This window comes from Trichoplusia ni, chromosome 24 (genome assembly GCF_003590095.1).
Source record: "Trichoplusia ni isolate ovarian cell line Hi5 chromosome 24, tn1, whole genome shotgun sequence".
Taxonomy (NCBI): domain Eukaryota; kingdom Metazoa; phylum Arthropoda; class Insecta; order Lepidoptera; family Noctuidae; genus Trichoplusia; species Trichoplusia ni.
Window position 1 is genome coordinate 1,052,698 of NC_039501.1, and position 21,018 is coordinate 1,073,715.

Sequence of the window (21,018 nt, forward strand, 5' to 3'; positions counted from 1 at the left end):
CTATTATTTTTGTATTTCTCTTTTTGTCTAGCGTATCGATCTGTCGCCAAACTTGAGGAAAAACTTTTTTTCCTTTTTAGTCTGTGGTTGATTGACGACTTCGAGAAGAAGGAAAAAGCAAGCAGACGCATTTAATTATCGTTTTACAGTTTTATACTAGTGCAAAATGGCTAAACGGAAGAATAAACCACTGATAGACTCCGACTCCAGTAGCGAGTGTTCAGATTTAGACTCTGTAAGTAAATTTTCTTTAAAAACCTTAGGTTATAAGTTCACGTCCGTACGTAACGATTTGACGGCATTCCTCATTAATTTGACTGCGTAAATAGGCCAAAATCAATGTTCCTTCGTTCTAAATTAGTCTTCTGCGCAATATAATAAAAACTTAAGTGTTTTCCATGTTCTACTGCCGAAAAACTTTCCAAAATAAAGACTTATCATTTTCGTAAAAATTGTCGTTGTTTACGTTACAACATTATGAAATGGCTTCTGTGTAGCGTGAGTCATGTAAAATGATAAAAATCAACGTTCCCGCCTTAATTTTTGGCATGTTTTGTTGTTTATTTTCGATGAAATTAAAATGGCTCGTGGCTCTAAAGTTGCGACTGTTTGAAAGGGCATGGCTTGGAAGAAAAAGTAATAAACACGTTTACCCTATTACTGTTGCTATGTAAATCAAACTAAGAATAAGAAATGACCATTTGTTATGTAATTTCAAGTCTAGACTTTCACTTTTGTATAAATTCACACCAGAGTTGTTTTACTGAATGTATGGGTTATATTTTATTTATTTACCAAATTACATTTTCTTATTATCTATGTGCATTTTTTGTGGCACACATAGACAATGTTGTTGAAAAAAAGTAAAGAAACAAATTATGCATATCATTGGCAAAAATAATCTCCGTTGCACACATGTTATTGATTATTATTAATTAGGTAGTTAAATTATTTTAGAAATAAAAACAACTTAGGCTTTATTTTAGTTTTGTAATTGAAGGAGATTTCTTACAAAATCTTTTATTAAGATTCTTCATCTCATTCTTTTTAATACTATTATTAAACAAACCAACAATCAAATAAATACTATCAGACATTTTTGTTATTGATTTTTTTACCTAAGATATTGGCCAGTTGCCAGTCTTTAGTTTCAAGTAAATTCATTTTTAATTTTGAAACGTAATACTGGATCTGGATTCATCTTTTCTTATGGTGACTGCTTTGATTTGCCTTTATTACAATTGTTCTGATACAAACCTTTTTAAACATGGTCAGTATAAGACAAAGTAACATTTTCTATAACTTTATACTTTGAAAAGATGGTAAAAGAGAAACAATACAAGGTTTGTTGCCATAATACCGATAGTTTTATATATATTATACTTATGGAAGGTAAAATTAGGTTTTGAATATCCAACAATAATGATCTGCTCAGAATGTCTAAATTTTAGTGGGAAGTCATTTATTACAGTTGGACAAAGTAATTTTAAATCTTACTACAACAATTTTTGCTGAAAGACATAGATAGATTTATTTATTTATTCAACCAAAACTTACACTATTTTTACAGGTATAACCCAATACAATAGTGGAGCCATCCTAATATTAATCTTAAATCTTATATAGTTAGAATATTCTTTATTGCGGACCACATAAGTTCCCCAATATAAGGATAGGATTAAACCCACAACATTCTCACAACACTACACCACTACATTGATGTAAACTTCTCTGCCATCATTCAAGTGTACAACTAATTATTGTCTTACAGCAATTCCTAAACTTAGCAAAGAAGAAAAAGAAAACCGGTGAATCCCCACCCCCTTCTAAATCGAAGAAGTCAGGATCGGGCTCCGACAGTGAATCTGACTGGGATGATGATGATAATAAGAAAAATAATTGTAAGTAACGATAAATATATTATTATTATTATTCTATGGACCAATTCAACAAAAATACAGTTACACAGGTTTAAATGATATGACCAGATAAACTGGATACACATAGTAAAAGAGAGAAAAGGCATTGACAAATGACTGCATAAAGAAGTTCCTTTTTTCAATTTCAAGTCTTTTTTTGCATACCATAATGTTACATAGGTGATTAATTATGTTTATAGCTCAATTATGGACCTTATCAGGCACAGCAAAAAGTATTAGAGAGGAGGATTTTGTTTTTCATATAATTTAATATAAAATGATATAGGTATTTTCTATAAATGTTCTTTAAATTATGGTTTACTTTATTGTAAAATGCAGTGAGACATTAAAATAACGTTTTATGTTCGAAGAAATTCTTGAACCTTTCATTGACTGCATGAAGTGTTTCATATAATTCACCCTTCATTTCCTTTACAGCAAAATCATCATCATCAGGCTCGGATTCAGGCAGTGACTCCAGAAGTGATACATCTAAAAAGAAAGAACCGGCTCGAAATAGTAGGAAGACATCATCAGACCATTCAGATGATAACCGGCAGAAGAAACCGGAGCCAAAAAAGCCAGAGCCCAGGAAAAGCACAGACAGTGCCGGCTCGGGAAAGAAGAATACATATAGTGAACCAGAAGAAGGTATGTAGCTACTTATCAATTCTTTATGTAATAAATATCCACGTTTTTAATTTTTATCGAATTCGGTCCAGCCGTTTTTATAGTTGTAAATTGGCCCAACGTGACGTGCCTATCTGTTTGTATCATAGCTCCCGAACAGACTGAGCAATTTTAATTTTGTTTGTTTTGTATTAAGCGTGAACTAATTGAATAAGAGAGTAACAGCAAAAATTCGTTTTTATTAAAGCTCTATTAATCGAATTATTATCATTCACCGGACATAGACTTTATCTATCGACAGTCAAAATGTTTCCCAAATTTGTATGATAAATGTTTTATTTTTAGGTGAAGTATCGTCACATTCTTCAGACAATGACTCCATTGATTCTGAGGAAGAATTTGATGATGGGTGAGTACATATAACTAGTAACTGTTTATAATTTCCACATTCAGAATTCAGTATATCGAAATACTTGACTTCCAAGTCCGATTTACTGTATAGCCATAGAGCAAAAAGCTCTATGGCTTTGTACTTAAAGACCAATTTGCAGTTTAACATTTAAGTTCTATCATCAATTTTAACTTTTTCTCGCAGATTCACAGTCTTTCATTTCTCTAACTTACCTGAGAAGAATCATATATGAGCATATCTAATACAAAAACTTTCTTAACAAAATAGTTTATTTGATATATATGTATATATGCTTTCCTACACACAGTTATGATGAAAACCTCATGGGTGATGAAGAGGACAGAGCGCGGTTGGCCGCCATGTCTGAGAAGGAGAGAGAACAAGAGATCTTCAAGAGAATTGAGAGGAGAGATCTCATGAAGACTAGGTAAGGTTCTATATTTATTTAGATTTTCGCAATAAGGGATTTTATTCTTGTGGTACGGAGTTGTCACCAACATTCGGTTCACAATAAGGGTTCGCGCCTGGAGCACGACATTTTTTAAGACTGCCAATATGTTAATATATGTAACTAGCTGTTGCCCCCGACTTCGTCCGCGTGGTTAGAAGATAAAAGTTAGGAATTTTTGAACGGAAGCCCACGAAGAAGAATATTTTTCCCCGTTTTCGCCACATTTTCCATTGTATCTTCACCTATTAGTTGCATCGTGATGTTATATAGCCTAATAAAGGGTAGGCGAACCTTTATGCATCAACGTGCCAATTTTTCTAAAAAAAAGTTTATTGGGGTTATTCGCGTCAAATAGTTTTGGCTTTCTGATTATTTGTAAAATAATAATTATAAATACTATCAAATTGATCGTCTTAAAATACCTAATTCTGCGGCGTGCCCAAAATATTGTGTCGCGTGTCATCAATGGCACGCGTGCCATTGGTTCGCCTATCCTGGCCTAAAACCTTCCTCGATGAATGGTCTATTGAACACAAAAATATTTTCTTGATCCTTGGATTGATCCCCCTGTGCATTGGATTTTTTCATCGGTCTTTTCTACGTATTTCACTAATAACGAAAATCATTATTTAGCCCTTTTTAAGTACGAAAAAAGGAAATGTAAATAAAACACTAAAAACTGCTCCTGATTGCGGATTCGTAAAGGAACTCGTTGGTCTTCGCTCTTTCGCAAATCTAACCGAAAGTGACGTCAAAATGTTCAATTCATCATTCAGACATGAGCTTAAGTAGCGGCGCGGTCGCTAGCAAGCCACAAGAATAAATCGACTCATCAAGGTACCTATGAAAAATTCCAACGCAGAGGGGTCTGGAATCACATCCAGAACCTCTGGACCATGGGATCGGTATGACGTCCCTTCCACCCTGTATAATATATCTTGCGCTACTGGTGGTGTGTTATGACGCCAGCCGCCGGGGACGCTTGAGCACTATACAGATGTGTTGCGACACAAGCCGTCATGGTCGACAATTGGTCAGGACATGATTGTCTCCCCCAGATGGGAGATCGAGCGCAAGCTCCGGCTAGCGCGTCGCTCTGCGGCCGAGCGCTCCGTGTCGCCGACCTCACTGGCGCGGCGCCGCGAGGCCCGCCGCCGCCGCCGCGCGCTGCGACACCAGCGGGAGCGGGAGCGCAAGCCCGACCACACCGGTGAGCATGACTACTGTACACTATACCTACTGTCTGAGGGCTGGCGGGACAGAACACTATACGAGGCCCGCCGCCGCCGCCGCGCGCTGCGACACCAGCGGGAGCGGGAGCGCAAGCCCGACCACACCGGTGAGCATGACTACTGTACACTATACCTACTGTCTGAGGGCTGGCGGGACAGAACACTATACGAGGCCCGCCGCCGCCGCCGCGCGCTGCGACACCAGCGGGAGCGGGAGCGCAAGCCCGACCACACCGGTGAGCATGACTACTGTACACTATACCTACTGTCTGAGGGCTGGCGGGACAGAACACTATACGAGGCCCGCCGCCGCCGCCGCGCGCTGCGACACCAGCGGGAGCGGGAGCGCAAGCCCGACCACACCGGTGAGCATGACTACTGTACACTATACCTACTGTCTGAGGGCTGGCGGGACAGAACACTATACGAGGCCCGCCGCCGCCGCCGCGCGCTGCGACACCAGCGGGAGCGGGAGCGCAAGCCCGACCACACCGGTGAGCATGACTACTGTACACTATACCTACTGTCTGAGGGCTGGCGGGACAGAACACTATACGAGGCCCGCCGCCGCCGCCGCGCGCTGCGACACCAGCGGGAGCGGGAGCGCAAGCCCGACCACACCGGTGAGCATGACTACTGTACACTATACCTACTGTCTGAGGGCTGGCGGGACAGAACACTATACGAGGCCCGCCGCCGCCGCCGCGCGCTGCGACACCAGCGGGAGCGGGAGCGCAAGCCCGACCACACCGGTGAGCATGACTACTGTACACTATACCTACTGTCTGAGGGCTGGCGGGACAGAACACTATACGAGGCCCGCCGCCGCCGCCGCGCGCTGCGACACCAGCGGGAGCGGGAGCGCAAGCCCGACCACACCGGTGAGCATGACTACTGTACACTATACCTACTGTCTGAGGGCTGGCGGGACAGAACACTATACGAGGCCCGCCGCCGCCGCCGCGCGCTGCGACACCAGCGGGAGCGGGAGCGCAAGCCCGACCACACCGGTGAGCATGACTACTGTACACTATACCTACTGTCTGAGGGCTGGCGGGACAGAACACTATACGAGGCCCGCCGCCGCCGCCGCGCGCTGCGACACCAGCGGGAGCGGGAGCGCAAGCCCGACCACACCGGTGAGCATGACTACTGTACACTATACCTACTGTCTGAGGGCTGGCGGGACAGAACACTATACGAGGCCCGCCGCCGCCGCCGCGCGCTGCGACACCAGCGGGAGCGGGAGCGCAAGCCCGACCACACCGGTGAGCATGACTACTGTACACTATACCTACTGTCTGAGGGCTGGCGGGACAGAACACTATACGAGGCCCGCCGCCGCCGCCGCGCGCTGCGACACCAGCGGGAGCGGGAGCGCAAGCCCGACCACACCGGTGAGCATGACTACTGTACACTATACCTACTGTCTGAGGGCTGGCGGGACAGAACACTATACGAGGCCCGCCGCCGCCGCCGCGCGCTGCGACACCAGCGGGAGCGGGAGCGCAAGCCCGACCACACCGGTGAGCATGACTACTGTACACTATACCTACTGTCTGAGGGCTGGCGGGACAGAACACTATACGAGGCCCGCCGCCGCCGCCGCGCGCTGCGACACCAGCGGGAGCGGGAGCGCAAGCCCGACCACACCGGTGAGCATGACTACTGTACACTATACCTACTGTCTGAGGGCTGGCGGGACAGAACACTATACGAGGCCCGCCGCCGCCGCCGCGCGCTGCGACACCAGCGGGAGCGGGAGCGCAAGCCCGACCACACCGGTGAGCATGACTACTGTACACTATACCTACTGTCTGAGGGCTGGCGGGACAGAACACTATACGAGGCCCGCCGCCGCCGCCGCGCGCTGCGACACCAGCGGGAGCGGGAGCGCAAGCCCGACCACACCGGTGAGCATGACTACTGTACACTATACCTACTGTCTGAGGGCTGGCGGGACAGAACACTATACGAGGCCCGCCGCCGCCGCCGCGCGCTGCGACACCAGCGGGAGCGGGAGCGCAAGCCCGACCACACCGGTGAGCATGACTACTGTACACTATACCTACTGTCTGAGGGCTGGCGGGACAGAACACTATACGAGGCCCGCCGCCGCCGCCGCGCGCTGCGACACCAGCGGGAGCGGGAGCGCAAGCCCGACCACACCGGTGAGCATGACTACTGTACACTATACCTACTGTCTGAGGGCTGGCGGGACAGAACACTATACGAGGCCCGCCGCCGCCGCCGCGCGCTGCGACACCAGCGGGAGCGGGAGCGCAAGCCCGACCACACCGGTGAGCATGACTACTGTACACTATACCTACTGTCTGAGGGCTGGCGGGACAGAACACTATACGAGGCCCGCCGCCGCCGCCGCGCGCTGCGACACCAGCGGGAGCGGGAGCGCAAGCCCGACCACACCGGTGAGCATGACTACTGTACACTATACCTACTGTCTGAGGGCTGGCGGGACAGAACACTATACGAGGCCCGCCGCCGCCGCCGCGCGCTATACGGGGAAGAGGGACTCCATACGAGACCAACCGATACCTCTATCTCTATCGTCATCTAGGAGTTTTTGGTAGGGCGGGGGAATCCTCATGGACACCCGCTCTTGGGGGAGAGGACGGGTAGTGTCAAACTCTTACTGACTAAACCCAACTGCCGGGTGACGGCAACCGCATTTCATACCGGCACATGGAGTTGCTTTGCATTACTACACACCCATCACTATCTACGACTACCTCTCTTATCATTTTACTATTTTACGCTGTTCTTCCATTTAACAGAATATTGTATAAAATGTACTGCTACTACTGCTATTACGGAATATTTAATAAAACTTATAATTGCATTTCTCAGCCCAATCTAAACGCTTACCTACTAAACAACCGGGGTCGTTGACCGATAGTTCAAATTCTTCCTTTGCACTGGTTTCATGTTTTATAGCGACGTAATCAATATTTGATTGTCATCACCTGATGACGCATTAGTAGAAGACTCCGAAACATGTTGGATCCTAAACAATATGGAACCTAAAGGATAAATTTGAACATTCAGTCAGTGACCTCTTTAACTCATTAGCAAAGGTATCAGTGCAATGAGCTTAGTGATCTACAAACCTGTTCTCTTTAAAGATTTTGTTTTGTATAACATTGACCGTTACTCTCGTTTATAGAGCCCGAAGTAGAACGGCCGGAGCCCAAAGAACCAGAGAAACAGAAAGAAGACCCGCCGAGTCCTGGAGAGATATTAGATGATCCTAAAGATGAAAGAGGTAACCTTCTATACTGTAATACTACTGCTCGTTAAAGACCTTAGCCTTACTCGTCTCTTTTTCATAGTGTCCCAGACCGCGGTATCTGGATTTTTTTCTTTCGTTTTCTTTTCCTAGGAATTATATTTCTTCATTTATGATATACGACATTATTACCTGAAACAACAAAGAAATCGTTATTCCATACGTGGTCCCCCATCCACAGACCGAATGTATCAAGCGTAGCTTAACGTATTTTCGATTAGCCACGAGAAGTGATAACTTCCCATATTAATCAAATTTACCATTTCCATGTAAACCACATAATGTCCTACTATTATATGCCGCTTATTACACCATGTTATACCAACAGACCCATCAGAACGTTCAGCATCGCCTCTGTTCGGCGCTAAGACGGAACGCAAACGCAACGTGGACGACAAGCGACAGAACGCGATGGCCGCGCTCAAGGCGCAGCGCGACGCCAAGGCCAGCCGCGTCGAGCTCACGCGGCAGAAGCGGCGGCTCGAGGAGGAGACCAACAAGGACAAGGACGAGGACGATGTGAGTATACTGTGGCATGCACACCCCTACATACACTTACAATATGCGAGAGAACTGGGATATACACACGCTTACTGAAAAACACTGCGTATATACACTCACGTATACACGGTAGGAGAGAAACTGGGAGATACACACGTGCACACACGCATACGCTGTTAGAAACGCAGGGAGACGCACGCATACATACCGACACACACATGACGACCTCCGTGGTCGAGTGGCGCACGCACCGGTTTCAAGGTGTCGCTAGCTCTGAGGTCCCGGGTTCGATCCCCGGTCGAGTCAATGTAAAAATGCACATTTCTACATTTTCTCGGGTCTGGGTGTTTGTGGTACCTTCGTTGTATCTGAATTCCAAAACACAAGTGCTTTAGCAACTTACTTTGGGTTCAGAACAATGTATGTGATGTTGTCCGCATTATTTATTTATTATATTTACATACACACTCATTTAGAGAGACACAGGTTTACACAAACACATACTCACACACGCAGACACATTACTGAAGCGGCGTCTGTCGCGATAAGTGACCATTAAAACTAAAGTCGCTGGTTTCTAATTAAAACTGCGGTGCTGGAAATCTATTGAATTGTATATGGTGTGATTTTAAGAAGCCATCACAGCATTCAAAAACACTATTTATTTGTTTTATTTTTCAACTCTAATTTGAAATGTAGTAAAAACTGATGTACCAAAAAATCTGCAGAAACACCAAAAAAAAATAATATACCAGCAGACCCCTGTCTAGCCAACATTTTTACCATTTCATATTTCCTTACACTGTGTTCACAACCATCACTCCCATCAACAAAAACCAGTACATCTAAAAACGTAGCGCTTGATAAACCCCAAGGTCTCGATGAAGGTCAGGGCTTGTCCACAGGACGCGGACGCTGAGATCATAGGCGGTACCAGCAAGCAAAGCGTCAAGTTAAAGGCATCAGACATATATTCTGACGATTCCGGTTCAGATTCGGACGATAATAAGTCGCAAGGTAAGTTGGTAATAGTTTTTTCATATTCCGAGATTATTTCATATTCCATTTAATAATGAATCTGTCATTATTAAATGATGCAACGGTTTACTCACGCGTATTTACTATTATTCGATTCGCGATCCCGCCGCGTCAGCTCATGATTAAGGACTCCGGTTGGGTCCGAAAGTAGTCGGGGGATACCAATAAATACGCGTGAGTAAACCGTTGCATCATTGAATACTAGCTGTTGCCCGCGAGTCTGTCCGCGTAGACTGCAATTTACAGCGCATGTTACGAAAACATCGTGAGGAAACCTGGATTACCAAATATTGGAACCTGAAATCGCCAACCCAAAAGCTGGCGATAATAACTCAAACCTTCTCTATACAATAAGAGGCCTGTGCTTAGCAGTGGGACATACGTAGCCTGGTATTATCTCTTTATTTTCACGGGATAACTTTACCACCAATACCCATCACTAAGAACCCCCCTAAAGTTCCGCTTGCCTCAGGTCGCCGCAGCTCGTCCAGTTCCTCATCATCCGGCGCCGAGGAGGAGCAGAAGAAACGAGAGGAGGTCGAGGTCAAGTACGCCGACTCCAAGGATCAGATCAACAAACTTAGACTTAGCAGGTATGGATGTAACACTCTGTATTCTACTAGCTGTTGCTAGCAGGCGGTTCAGGTTTAGTCAGTAAGAGTCTGACACTACCCATTTTGTCCCCCGAGGGAGTGGGAGTCCATGAGGATTCCCCCGCCCCCCCCTTAAAAAACGGCCCGCCCTCTAAAAATCGAAAACGATCCCACGGGAACAAAAAAAACAAGATAAAACTGTGTGTTTCCCAAGTATTAATCCTGGTTATAAACTATATGTTTACCAAGTTTCGTCTAAATCCCCTTATTGGTTTTTACGTCAAAGAGAGCTAACATCATACGCCCTTACATACAAACTTTCGCGTTTATAATATAGTAGGATATAGATCGCCAACAGTGGGTACAAAAGTACTTGCAAGTTAACTATGTGTATGGCGTTTACCCATCAGAAACTCATTATACTGTTGTTTCCCGAAAAAATATGTTCAAGAAGCCATTATTAATAATAAATAATTTACTGTGTAATTCTCTTATTCAGGTTTAAACTAGAGCGTTTAGTTCATTTACCTTTCTTCGCGCGAGTCGTCAACGGGTGCTTCGTTAGAATCGGCATTGGAAACAATAATGGAAATCCAGTTTATAGGGTAAGTAACATAGTATAAAAACTATTTATCTTCATTTGATACTACTTGTGTAATTTAACAGATAAGGTAAAGGATAAGGATTATGGTAAAACTGTGCTGTTATTAAGGGCGAATATGCTCTGCCTGTTTATGCAGTCTGCCTTGGGACTTGGGAGTCAATGACACTCTAAAATGAACTTAAAGCTTGTTTGTTTAAAGTACATAATCGTTTGATCGTTGTTGTTTTCAAGAAGCTTTTTTCTTTATAAATCAGCTCTTGAAATTGATTTGTAGACCCAACGCAACATCCATATATCTCTCGAAAATTGAAGTTTTAGCAAAATAACTTTCCTTTTGCAAATTATTCTTTCACTTACCAGTTTATGCTATCATTTTTTGTAGGTCTAGTATACAAAATTCTAAACCTCTTTTCGTATTACAGGTCGCAGAAATAATAGACGTATATGAAACAGCGAAGGTATATAACTTAGGTAACACGCGGACGAACAAAGGACTCAAACTAAGGCACGGGACACAGGACAGAGTGTTCAGACTGGAGTTTGTTAGCAATCAGGTATGGAATCCTAAATACTTTATTTATTTAACTCTATTAAAAAAATGTACAAGACAAGACGTAATGCCTGAAAAAATGTCTTAGGGGTATAAAGAATAGATTTCCGATTCTCAGACAGATCAATATGCAAATTAAATTTCGTAAGAATCGGTCGAGCCGTTTCGGAGGTTTAAATTTCGTACACCGTGACACGAGAATGTTATATATTTTATATTAATTCAAAGTTGTTTTTCAGGAATTTACAGAGAGTGAATTTCAGAAATGGAACAAAGCGATCAAAGACGCGAATAAAAAGCCCCCCACCATGGACTTCGTTAGGAATAAGATACAGGAAGTTAAAGAAGCGCTTATGTATGAGTTTAAGGTGAGACTGAGTTTTGATTCGAGGGTTTTTTTTGTGCTAGGCTTAAAGCTTAGCTACTTTTCTTCCATTCCCTATATGTGTTGTTTCGGCAGTTTCCTGGATTTAATGTCTAAGGAAGTATTTTTTCAGCTGTTTCTTGGATTAAAATCGACTTAAACTTAAAAATAGGATTGTTCCTGTTGCACTAGTAAATGTTCTCACCGTTTTGTTTTACAATGGCTAGAATTTATGTATTTTTTCAAATCATTTATTTGCCTTTTATAAAACTTGCTTTTCATAAACCAGAAGTTTGGGGTGAACGTTTTTGGATGGTAATAAATCTCTAGTAATAGTCTTCAAATATATACTATTTAAGAAAAAAGTATATTTAAAATTAAAGTTTATTGTTCTCAGGAGGAGGATATAGAGAAGATAGTGGCGGAGAAGGATCGCTTCAGGTCGCACCCCACCAACTACGCCATGAAGAAGACGCAGCTCATGAAGGAGAGGGATGTGGCGCAACTCAGGTATACAGCTTTAGTAACTTAAATATTTACTAGACATGTTTGTACTGATCCTTAAAAAAAAACAAACTCGAAAAAAGTGTTGTGCCTCCCATAGAATATAAATGAAATATTCATCATCTAAATATTATTGTATTAGTTAATATACTTTTATTATTTTCCCCATATTAATTCTTAAAATGATTAACTACTCTATTACATTCAGTTCATAGCTGTAATTGAGATTATTTGATTAAATAAAATGAAAACAAATTTTGATCAGGTGATGATCATTTTCAATGGCACAGACAAGCCTTTTTTTTCAATGCAATAATCGGTGTAAATATTGTCAAGGCTGTTTGTTTTTAAGTTTATCTCTATGTATCTAAACGTGTAATGAAACAAAGGTGCAATTTAAAGAATAAGTAACCATGCAACTGTTGCCCTACAGAGGCGACGACGAAGTGGTAATGGAACTAAACGCCAAGATACAAGAGTTGGAGGAGAGAGCGAGCCAGCTCGACAAGACGCGGACGTCGTCCATACAGAGCATATCGTACATCAACAACAGGAACAGGAAACTTAACGTCGAGACCGCCGAGAAAGCTATTATGGAAGAGGTTAGTTATTATATAGTGGCTTTGTATAACAGACTATTTGTTGACATATTTTTATAGAATCGGGATAAAAACTATCTCAGATAGTCGTATGTGTTTATCCAGATTATAAGCTACCTGTCTGTGTACTAAACCCGATTGCATATTCTACATTTCGCATGTATAATATGGAACCTATATAAAGCATGGGCTTTCGTGAGTTCTAGGTTTTAGGGCAGCGACATCACAAAAATGTTCGTTCCATTATGGAACAAACGTTGTTGTAATACCGCTGATATCGCTCTGACTTTCAGGTATCTCTATAATTTTAAAGTGTAAGTTAGCGACGCACATGACAAAAATGATATTTAACGGGCCAATTGGTCTAGTGGTTAGTCGCCCTGACTGTTATACTACAGTCTAATACTAAATACAAGCTTTGCAAAGCTTTGAAATTTGGGGTATACACATATATATATTGTTATTTAAATAAACTTTTTATATTAAAGGTAAAAGCGAACAAAGGAAAGAAAACAGACGATCCCTTCACGAGGCGGAGCACTAAACCTGTCATGAATTTCAAATCTGGAGGAAGCAAGACTCAGGTAAAATATTTCTGCTGTTCCTGAAGGAACAACGCAAGGCGTGAAATATATGCTAAATTACTCGCAATTAGCAATAAAAATGTCCAAACAATAGCTTTGAGTCCTGTCTGAGGTTTGCATTTATTCAGTGTTTACGGCACTTACTGCATATTAAAATGATAAAGATGGCTATATTACTCGTTCTAAAATATGGCAATATTAAAAAAAAAAGATTGAAATCAGAGAGTTAATGAAGTTTACCAAAAAAGTGTATGAAGAAAAATAACCGCGTAGCACCGTGGAGGGTTCCATTCTCGCGAGGGCGTCGGTCCATGAGGATTGGTTACAGAAAAAAATATCTATTTATTTTATGAGTTAACTCTATTTTATTGAAAAACACCAAAGGAACAGTATGTTATGATGACATTACAGTAACTAATCAAAACAATCTCATTTCAGGAGATAGTAAGATCTGAAGAAGAAGTAGCAGAAATAATTAAATTAAGAGAAGAAGAAGAGAAGGCAGCACAGGAGAAGGTTGAGAAAGAAAGACTTGTGAGTATTTTACATGACATATCATTACATCATCAGCTCATCTCAGTCCAGAGCTGGGCATAGGCCTCTCATTATGCAGAACTCAAATATGTTATACTAAACTAAATAAGTAATAACCAGTCCCGTCCCGTGTGTTCTAAATGTTTCAATACTGGTTATCTTCTGCTATAAATTAGTATAAGAATTTTGATTTTGGTTACTCACCACATTAGCTCATTTTTTGTATTTAATAATTTGAAACTCAGATGTTCAGAAAACGCATAAATATGACATATTAGGTTCAAACTTGCAACCTAGTGAGTACAAATCTGTTTTCTATACTCGCAACAAACAAAGATTAGGGTATTTGAAATTTTGACATCGTTACACTCTACTAGCGCCTTTAATTAGCGTAAAATTCAGACGCATTAGCTCCATTTTAATAAGCGCAGCTGAAATACAGTATAATATTTAAATTGTGCTCAGAAATTGTTAAAATTATCAGCAGATTGTCCATTGTACAGCAGTGTATTATGGGCTACATTTATATAGAAGATTGACACTTATCTATTCAACAGCAACAGCAGCAAGAAGTAGAGAAGGCGAAGCGGGACAAGCCGACGTCGAACGACAACACCAGTCTGTACTCGTTACACGACTTCGAAATTAACATCGAACTGGACCTACCTATAGCTAGTGAGTATAACTCATGTATAACGTACTTATATATTATGTATATTCAGTTATGAAAAGACAAATAATCTGGGTGCGTCTTGTATACACACATACATACTATATTGCACACATGTCTCGTTTTGAATATACGTTTTTTTTTCTAACTTCTTTCGTCCTTTTGTCGCGGGGGTGTCACAAATATTTAAGATAAGCAGCTAAAGATATCCAGACTCTTGTGATCATTATATAAATCCAAGCTAGGTTTGCAACAAAACAATTATATACTTTATATTATTGAGTGTTTTAACATTTTTATCCCCTTTTAACTATCCCAACATTACATTTTTTCTCAATTACTTAACATTTTGTGTTCAATACTAATAATTAATATAATAAAACTAATTATTTCCAGAATCAGTATCAAGCCAACCAAAACAAGTGTCGACGAAAGTAAAAGAAACGGGTCCGAAGCGATCGTTGAATTTAGAAGAATACAAGAAACGCCACGGACTCATATGAGTGTTGTGAACAGACTGTGTGTATGTGTGTGTGTGTGTGTGTGAGGAGTATTTGTGTTAGTAAGTGCTGTAGTGTGGGTGACGGCCATCCTGACAGGTCTATGGTAAGTTATCTTTGTATCTGTAGATGTTGGACGCTGATTCTTTCGTGGGCAAACTAAATTATCTACACTTCTACATAATATTATAAAGAGGAAATATTTGTATGTATGTTTGTAATAAATAAACTCAAAAGTACTGGACTGATTTCGAAAATTCTTTCACAATAAAATTAGAATGCTTAATTATCCGAGATTAACATAGTTCATATAATAATTATTTTGGGAAAAAAAATAGGGCTGATTTGAAAAGTTATGTCTGTGTTAGATAGTACCTTCATTGAGGTAGGCTATAGAATATATATCTACCATCACGCTATAATTAATACTATTAAAAGCAACTCCTACAGCAACTTTTAAAATTTTCTGCTAAACATTCTTTAGAGTGCGCCTTATTTACCACAAATGTACATAAAATATTAAAAAAAATAGTAATTTAGTTTGTTAACAAAAGAATCAGCACAAAAAACTTATTGGTAATGTCTTGTGGTTCTGCCGATGTATAATATAGACACCGCACAATGTCAAGTGTTGCTTTAGGCCTTTCGTAAAAGAAGGCGACTTAAATCTCCAAGCGCCAATCTAAGCATTCATAATTCTTACTCAGATATGCTTTGGTAACAATTCATTACCTATCGGAGACTTACGTTGCCTCTTATACAATAGGCATTTAAATAAATATAAATAATAATTAATATTGCTAAATAAAAGATATTCTAAAGAATTCATTAATGTCAGCAAAAAAGTTTTAATATCGGTCTCCAACCTCCGTAGTCCTGTTCTCAATATGAACCTTCCTTATAGAAATCTAGACAGTTATAAGTAGAAATAATTTGCCCTATAAACGCATTGTGATATAACTTGAAGTTATAACAAATATATATTATTGAATTTGTTAATAGAACTATTTTAGCCACCCTCTTTGTTGAAAATGATTAATTATCGTGTTGTTATCATATGCACTGATTATCGCTTACTGAAGCATAGACTCTTTATTCTGATGTCGATATTGCTTGGAAAATACTAGGCGGAATTCAGAAATATAATGTTATAATCTATTTAGTTATAAACTGTTCACATATAGAAACTTTAAAACCGTTACACTTGCACAAATCTAGTAAGCAATTAAGGAGCAATTAAGGGATGTTCCTTTTATTTATTTTTCTTATAAAAATGCATGAGACATGACAAAAATAGGTATATTGAAAACTAAATGAATAAATGTTATTCTTTTTAAGCAACTTCAAAAAAAGAGGTTGCTCAATTTTCTTTTAAATAGCAAATCTATGTGATACACAACTTAGCCTCTAGCATTGTACTAAACAAATACTCCCAAACGTGAAACAATGTAAAATAATACTTTTTTTTTAATACGACAAATAAATATAACGCTTTTCTTAATTTATACCCAGTTGACAAAGTTAACGATTTCACTTAAATAAATATATTATTGCCTCTGCTCTCACGTAATTTATATTAATAACAGCCTGTAAATGTCCACTTGTTTGCAAAGGCATTCGCCATTTAGAGAAAGAACAAGCACGATTATATTACAAAAGCTTGTCAAATCTCATGTAAAGTTTTAAATATCACATTTGAATGATTTTATTATCATTTCATTACATAATAAAGTCAACACTGAGGATCGCGTTGCTGTAGCATCAACAAAAATACATTAGCTGTGAAAATAACTTTATTGTTATAATGAGATGTAACTGACGGAGGGACAGACAGCGTCGCCTCAGTAATAGGGTTCCATTTCTACCCTTTGGGTACCATAACCTAAAAATGATGAATCTATTTGAAAAGCATAGCATTTACTTTACTGAGTCCATACAGTTTTACTAACGTGTGAGCAGAGGCATGACTACATAATGCCACTTGCATGTTATATCGGATAGCTGTTTAAATAAAATTGAAATCAAAATACATTTTGACATCATAATCGGGTAAAAGATAAGATTTGCGTTTAGGAAGTACCTTAATTTTATAGAATGTGAAATTATCGAATTATTCAAGTGTATTTTCTTTTGTATAAAAACTGTTGTGAGGCAAATTTAAACAAAGATAAAAATAAACATAAAAATGAACAAAAATGTTGCAATTCTCTGTAAAAATGTTCACGATCATTTAATTAGTAATGTGTTATTATGTATAGTCTTATCTATGTATTAATATCTGAAAAAAATACTGATATAATGTTGCCAATTTCACATTCTATATTGCAACACTGAATAATTAGCAAATGGAATAACTATAAGGAAATAACTAACGCTGGAACCATTTTTTATTGATTATTAAATATTTAAAATTAGTATATCTAATATACTAGAGCATTTATTAGTTAAAAAACGACTAGTTTTATTCTTAATTATTACATTGTTATTATTTATATCAATTCATTCAGCTGGGCACAGATTAAATTTACAAATATTGTTTCTTACTAAACACTCCATTTGCTTATTAATCCGTATCTAGGAATAGGTTAAAATAATTACCTCCAATATGGCGGACGCCTGTTAGCCTTAACTAATATTATAAGTAGTTGTTATTACTTATTTATTTATAACTGTTGCTGATTAGGCCGCTCGAACTTTAAAATAATTGACAAAATACTACTTGATGTGCACATAATTTAAATATGTTATATGTATTTATATGTTAAATATCTGGTTTGTGAACAGATATGTAACTTGATTGTTCAATGCTTGCTATTACTCCATCTGATAATATTTGACTGTTATAATTGTAGAGGGGAGATATTGCTCTCTCCCTTGTAGAGTGCTTTCTCTTTTCCACAATTGCAACTGTCTTTTACTTATGGCTAACTCACACAGTTGAGCTAGTTTTTTTTTACTATGTTACCCTAACTAGTATAGTCCAGACTTTAGATGAATGTAAAATTTCATTCCCATGAAAGTAAATGGACAAGTAACTCATAGCCTATACCTTGTTGTAGATTTGTAGATTTATTACCTTATAGCTTTATACATTGTACCCCTTCACACCGACGTATCTCTAGCTTTCAAAGAGGTTTTATTCTTTTCTGTAATGTCAAGCCTTCGTTAGACTGCGGTATGAAGTGAGGCGCGGGTGCAATGAAAGTGCAATGATTGTCCCGCAGCGAGTCGCGTCATAGCCGTCATGAGGGATTGGTTGAAATCCGTTCTTTGCTGCAGTTGCACGCACCTCAAGACGACGAGTACGCACAATTGATTGGCGTTTTATTTTACGATGCGCAAAGCGATCCCCACTGTTCCCCCGAGCGGTCAAGATCCGTGCCGGTAACTATACAAGGATGTGGAGGAGCCCTTATGTATGCTTTCATACTTATTAGTTATTGTTTAATCATTCTTCTATTCGTTACTTAGCGCGTGATGAATTCAAAATAATATTAATAGACGAAAATATGTATATCTAGCTAATATTTATAGTTACTTAATTGTATTCTGTTAAGCTGTGTTGTTGTCAGCAAATATTATAGTTTGCGAAATACAATTTAATGCAATATGTCTATGGGATTCTAGTATTAATAATTAGCTTATTTTTTTACACGTTAATGTTAATAATCTGTTGAAAATTGCAATATTTTTTTTTGTATTGTATGTCTTTAACTTTTTAATCGTAAAAAAAAACTTAGTTATTTATATCCTGTTATGTCAATTTTATGATATTTCAAGCGGTCTAATTTCGAACGGGACATAGTATTAATTATAATATTCGAATTGCAAAAGCAATAATGTAAGAAAATGTATTTAGTAAATAAAAATCCTTCAATTCGTTAAGGAGTAGATTTTTACTGATTTAAACAAAGCCCCTTAATAAGTGACATTTCTCCAAGCGCCGCCATGATGGATACCGCTCAAATGTATGGGAACATTATTGTCACGTTACATTTGAGTGATTTTAACATCGTAACCGCTTCTCAAAATGTCACTTGTATAAAAGGGCTATAGGTCATTAATAGCAAGTGGTATAATAGCCATCATTGTTCCATTCAAATTTTATATGAATGTAACAGTTGTTGACTAAACTGTTGGCTAAACTAAGTCTAGTAAGCAAAAACATGTTCTTAAAAACTTACTCAAGCATGTGTTAGTAACAATAACAGGGTGTTTGGTTAAAATAATGTAATTACTCCGTCAGATAGTAACGTAACTTACGAGTTAAATAAAATATTGGTAAGTGACGTCACACGAGATTTGAAATTTCTGTATCGTATAATTTTTTGTTTACGCGATGATAAAAATAATAATCCAATATTTTATTGGAATTAATCTAACGGACTAATTAGATTGTTTTAATCAAATACTTTATTGTAAGAAATGAAAAATTAAATCTAAATTTGGCTGCGCAACTCGAAATAAACAGTTTCTTGTTTTAAACACTTTTTTATTTGTTAACGATTTGTTGTAGAAGTAATTGTTTATTTCGTTGTTGAGTGGCGGGCAGTTCCTGATGATATAAGATCATTTTATCGTTGTAATCTTAGTTTTATAACTATATTTATTTGACTATGAACAAATTGATAATGGTCATACTTAATTCATTGTAAAACGAAGAGCTATGGAGCTTCAATAAAATTTGATAATGCATTTGTTTTGTTTAATTTTTGTAGCAAGATGCGTCACCAAGTTGGCTTGTACTGAGTGTAAGTAAGGTTATCGTCTTTAAAGTGTGGCAACCAGGTCATGAAGTGTGGAAACCCTGACTTTGAGACCCAAAAACCTAGGTCTTTAACAGGTTTTCAAATATGTCACGAAACTAAAAAAAATTACAAGAGTGATTTGAATGTTTCTACGATTTTATCCTCAAAGGGACGAGATTCGTAAATCTTTAAAACGTGACTCAAGCAAATCCCATCTCTTTGCAGCAACTACAAAAATATTGTTTTAAAAAGTATAGGACTAGTGGACTGGTACATGAGGTGTGAAAAATGAGATATGGAATAAAGAGGAATAACAAAATAATTTTGTGAATTACATTACATCAATATTTATTAACGCCTTATATAAACTAAACAATTATTATAATACAAGAAAATACAAACTGCTTACGTCACAATAACAATATTACCGAATCAGTAAAAATAATATCGACGCTAAGTAGTTACCTATTAACTTAAAAGTCAGTAATTTTGTTTCACTGCATATTTTAAACCCCCGACGCATAAAGAGGGGTGTTATAGGTTTAACATGTCTGTCTATCCGTCTGCCTGAGACATCATAACTCCCGAAAGAGTTGAGCGATTTCAATTAGTATTGTTTTGTATTTCAGGTAAATTATGTGGTGTGTTCATGGAAATGTATGATAAATATCGCTTGAGTGGTTTGAAAACTTGTGTGGCGTGAACGTAGGGAAGAATAACTGAATGTGTACAAACAATCACACTGAAATACAATATTGATGATCTAATCACGACAGTTCTGTTTCGTTTGCTGAGAAAATTGGTAGTGGGCTTATTGTCAGATAATTTTATATAGTCTTGTTGAAGCTACTTGTGTACGCACTGGATGCCAACGTAATAAAGAATCGTCACTGAAAACAATTTCTTATTTGCATTCCGAATGAAAATCATGGCTGTTGAGAAGTTAGTGTTTAATTTTATTATAATATTAACTTTGGTAAGGCGAATCATAAATATTTATTCATATCTATTCAGTTCGACTAACGATCTTCCCATTCGCTTCGTGTCGCGAGAAAATTGGTGGTTGGAAAATAGGATATAGAAATTTTAAAATAGTACAATTGAAGTTGTCGAAAAAAGCCACGCCGTGGCAATTCATGGTATCGAATTTCCAATTCTTTTGTAGGGAAAATGCTTAAAAAATAAGAAAAGTGTAAATAAGCCAATTTTCACTCATTCATCGGCCCTTGTAAATAGCGGAACTGGGGTCCTGGGCCCAAATTCTGCTATTTAAAACAT

General features: G+C 38.9%; 1 protein-coding gene across 4 annotated transcripts; it reads left to right on the forward strand.

Moving 5' to 3' along the window:
• Positions 1–80: 80 nt before the first annotated feature.
• On the forward strand, positions 81–19,687 carry LOC113505199 (RNA polymerase-associated protein Rtf1-like). 4 transcript variants are annotated; one of them, XM_026887793.1, is made up of 20 exons: positions 81–235; positions 1,772–1,901; positions 2,358–2,570; positions 2,895–2,958; positions 3,269–3,388; positions 4,471–4,558; positions 4,688–7,073; positions 7,829–7,927; positions 8,280–8,470; positions 9,328–9,469; positions 9,963–10,083; positions 10,583–10,688; positions 11,110–11,241; positions 11,477–11,605; positions 11,999–12,111; positions 12,539–12,707; positions 13,193–13,288; positions 13,727–13,822; positions 14,380–14,497; positions 14,889–19,687. In XM_026887793.1, exons 1-20 carry the CDS (start codon positions 167–169, stop codon positions 14,993–14,995), a joined length of 4,689 nt encoding a protein of 1,562 aa, XP_026743594.1. In that variant the 5' UTR covers positions 81–166; the 3' UTR covers positions 14,996–19,687. The 4 variants fall into 4 exon arrangements, with proteins under 4 accessions (XP_026743594.1, XP_026743592.1, XP_026743593.1 ...); XM_026887791.1 differs by having other exon boundaries at positions 4,471–7,073; XM_026887792.1 differs by having other exon boundaries at positions 4,471–7,073; positions 9,358–9,469.
• Positions 19,688–21,018: the final 1,331 nt, after the last annotated feature.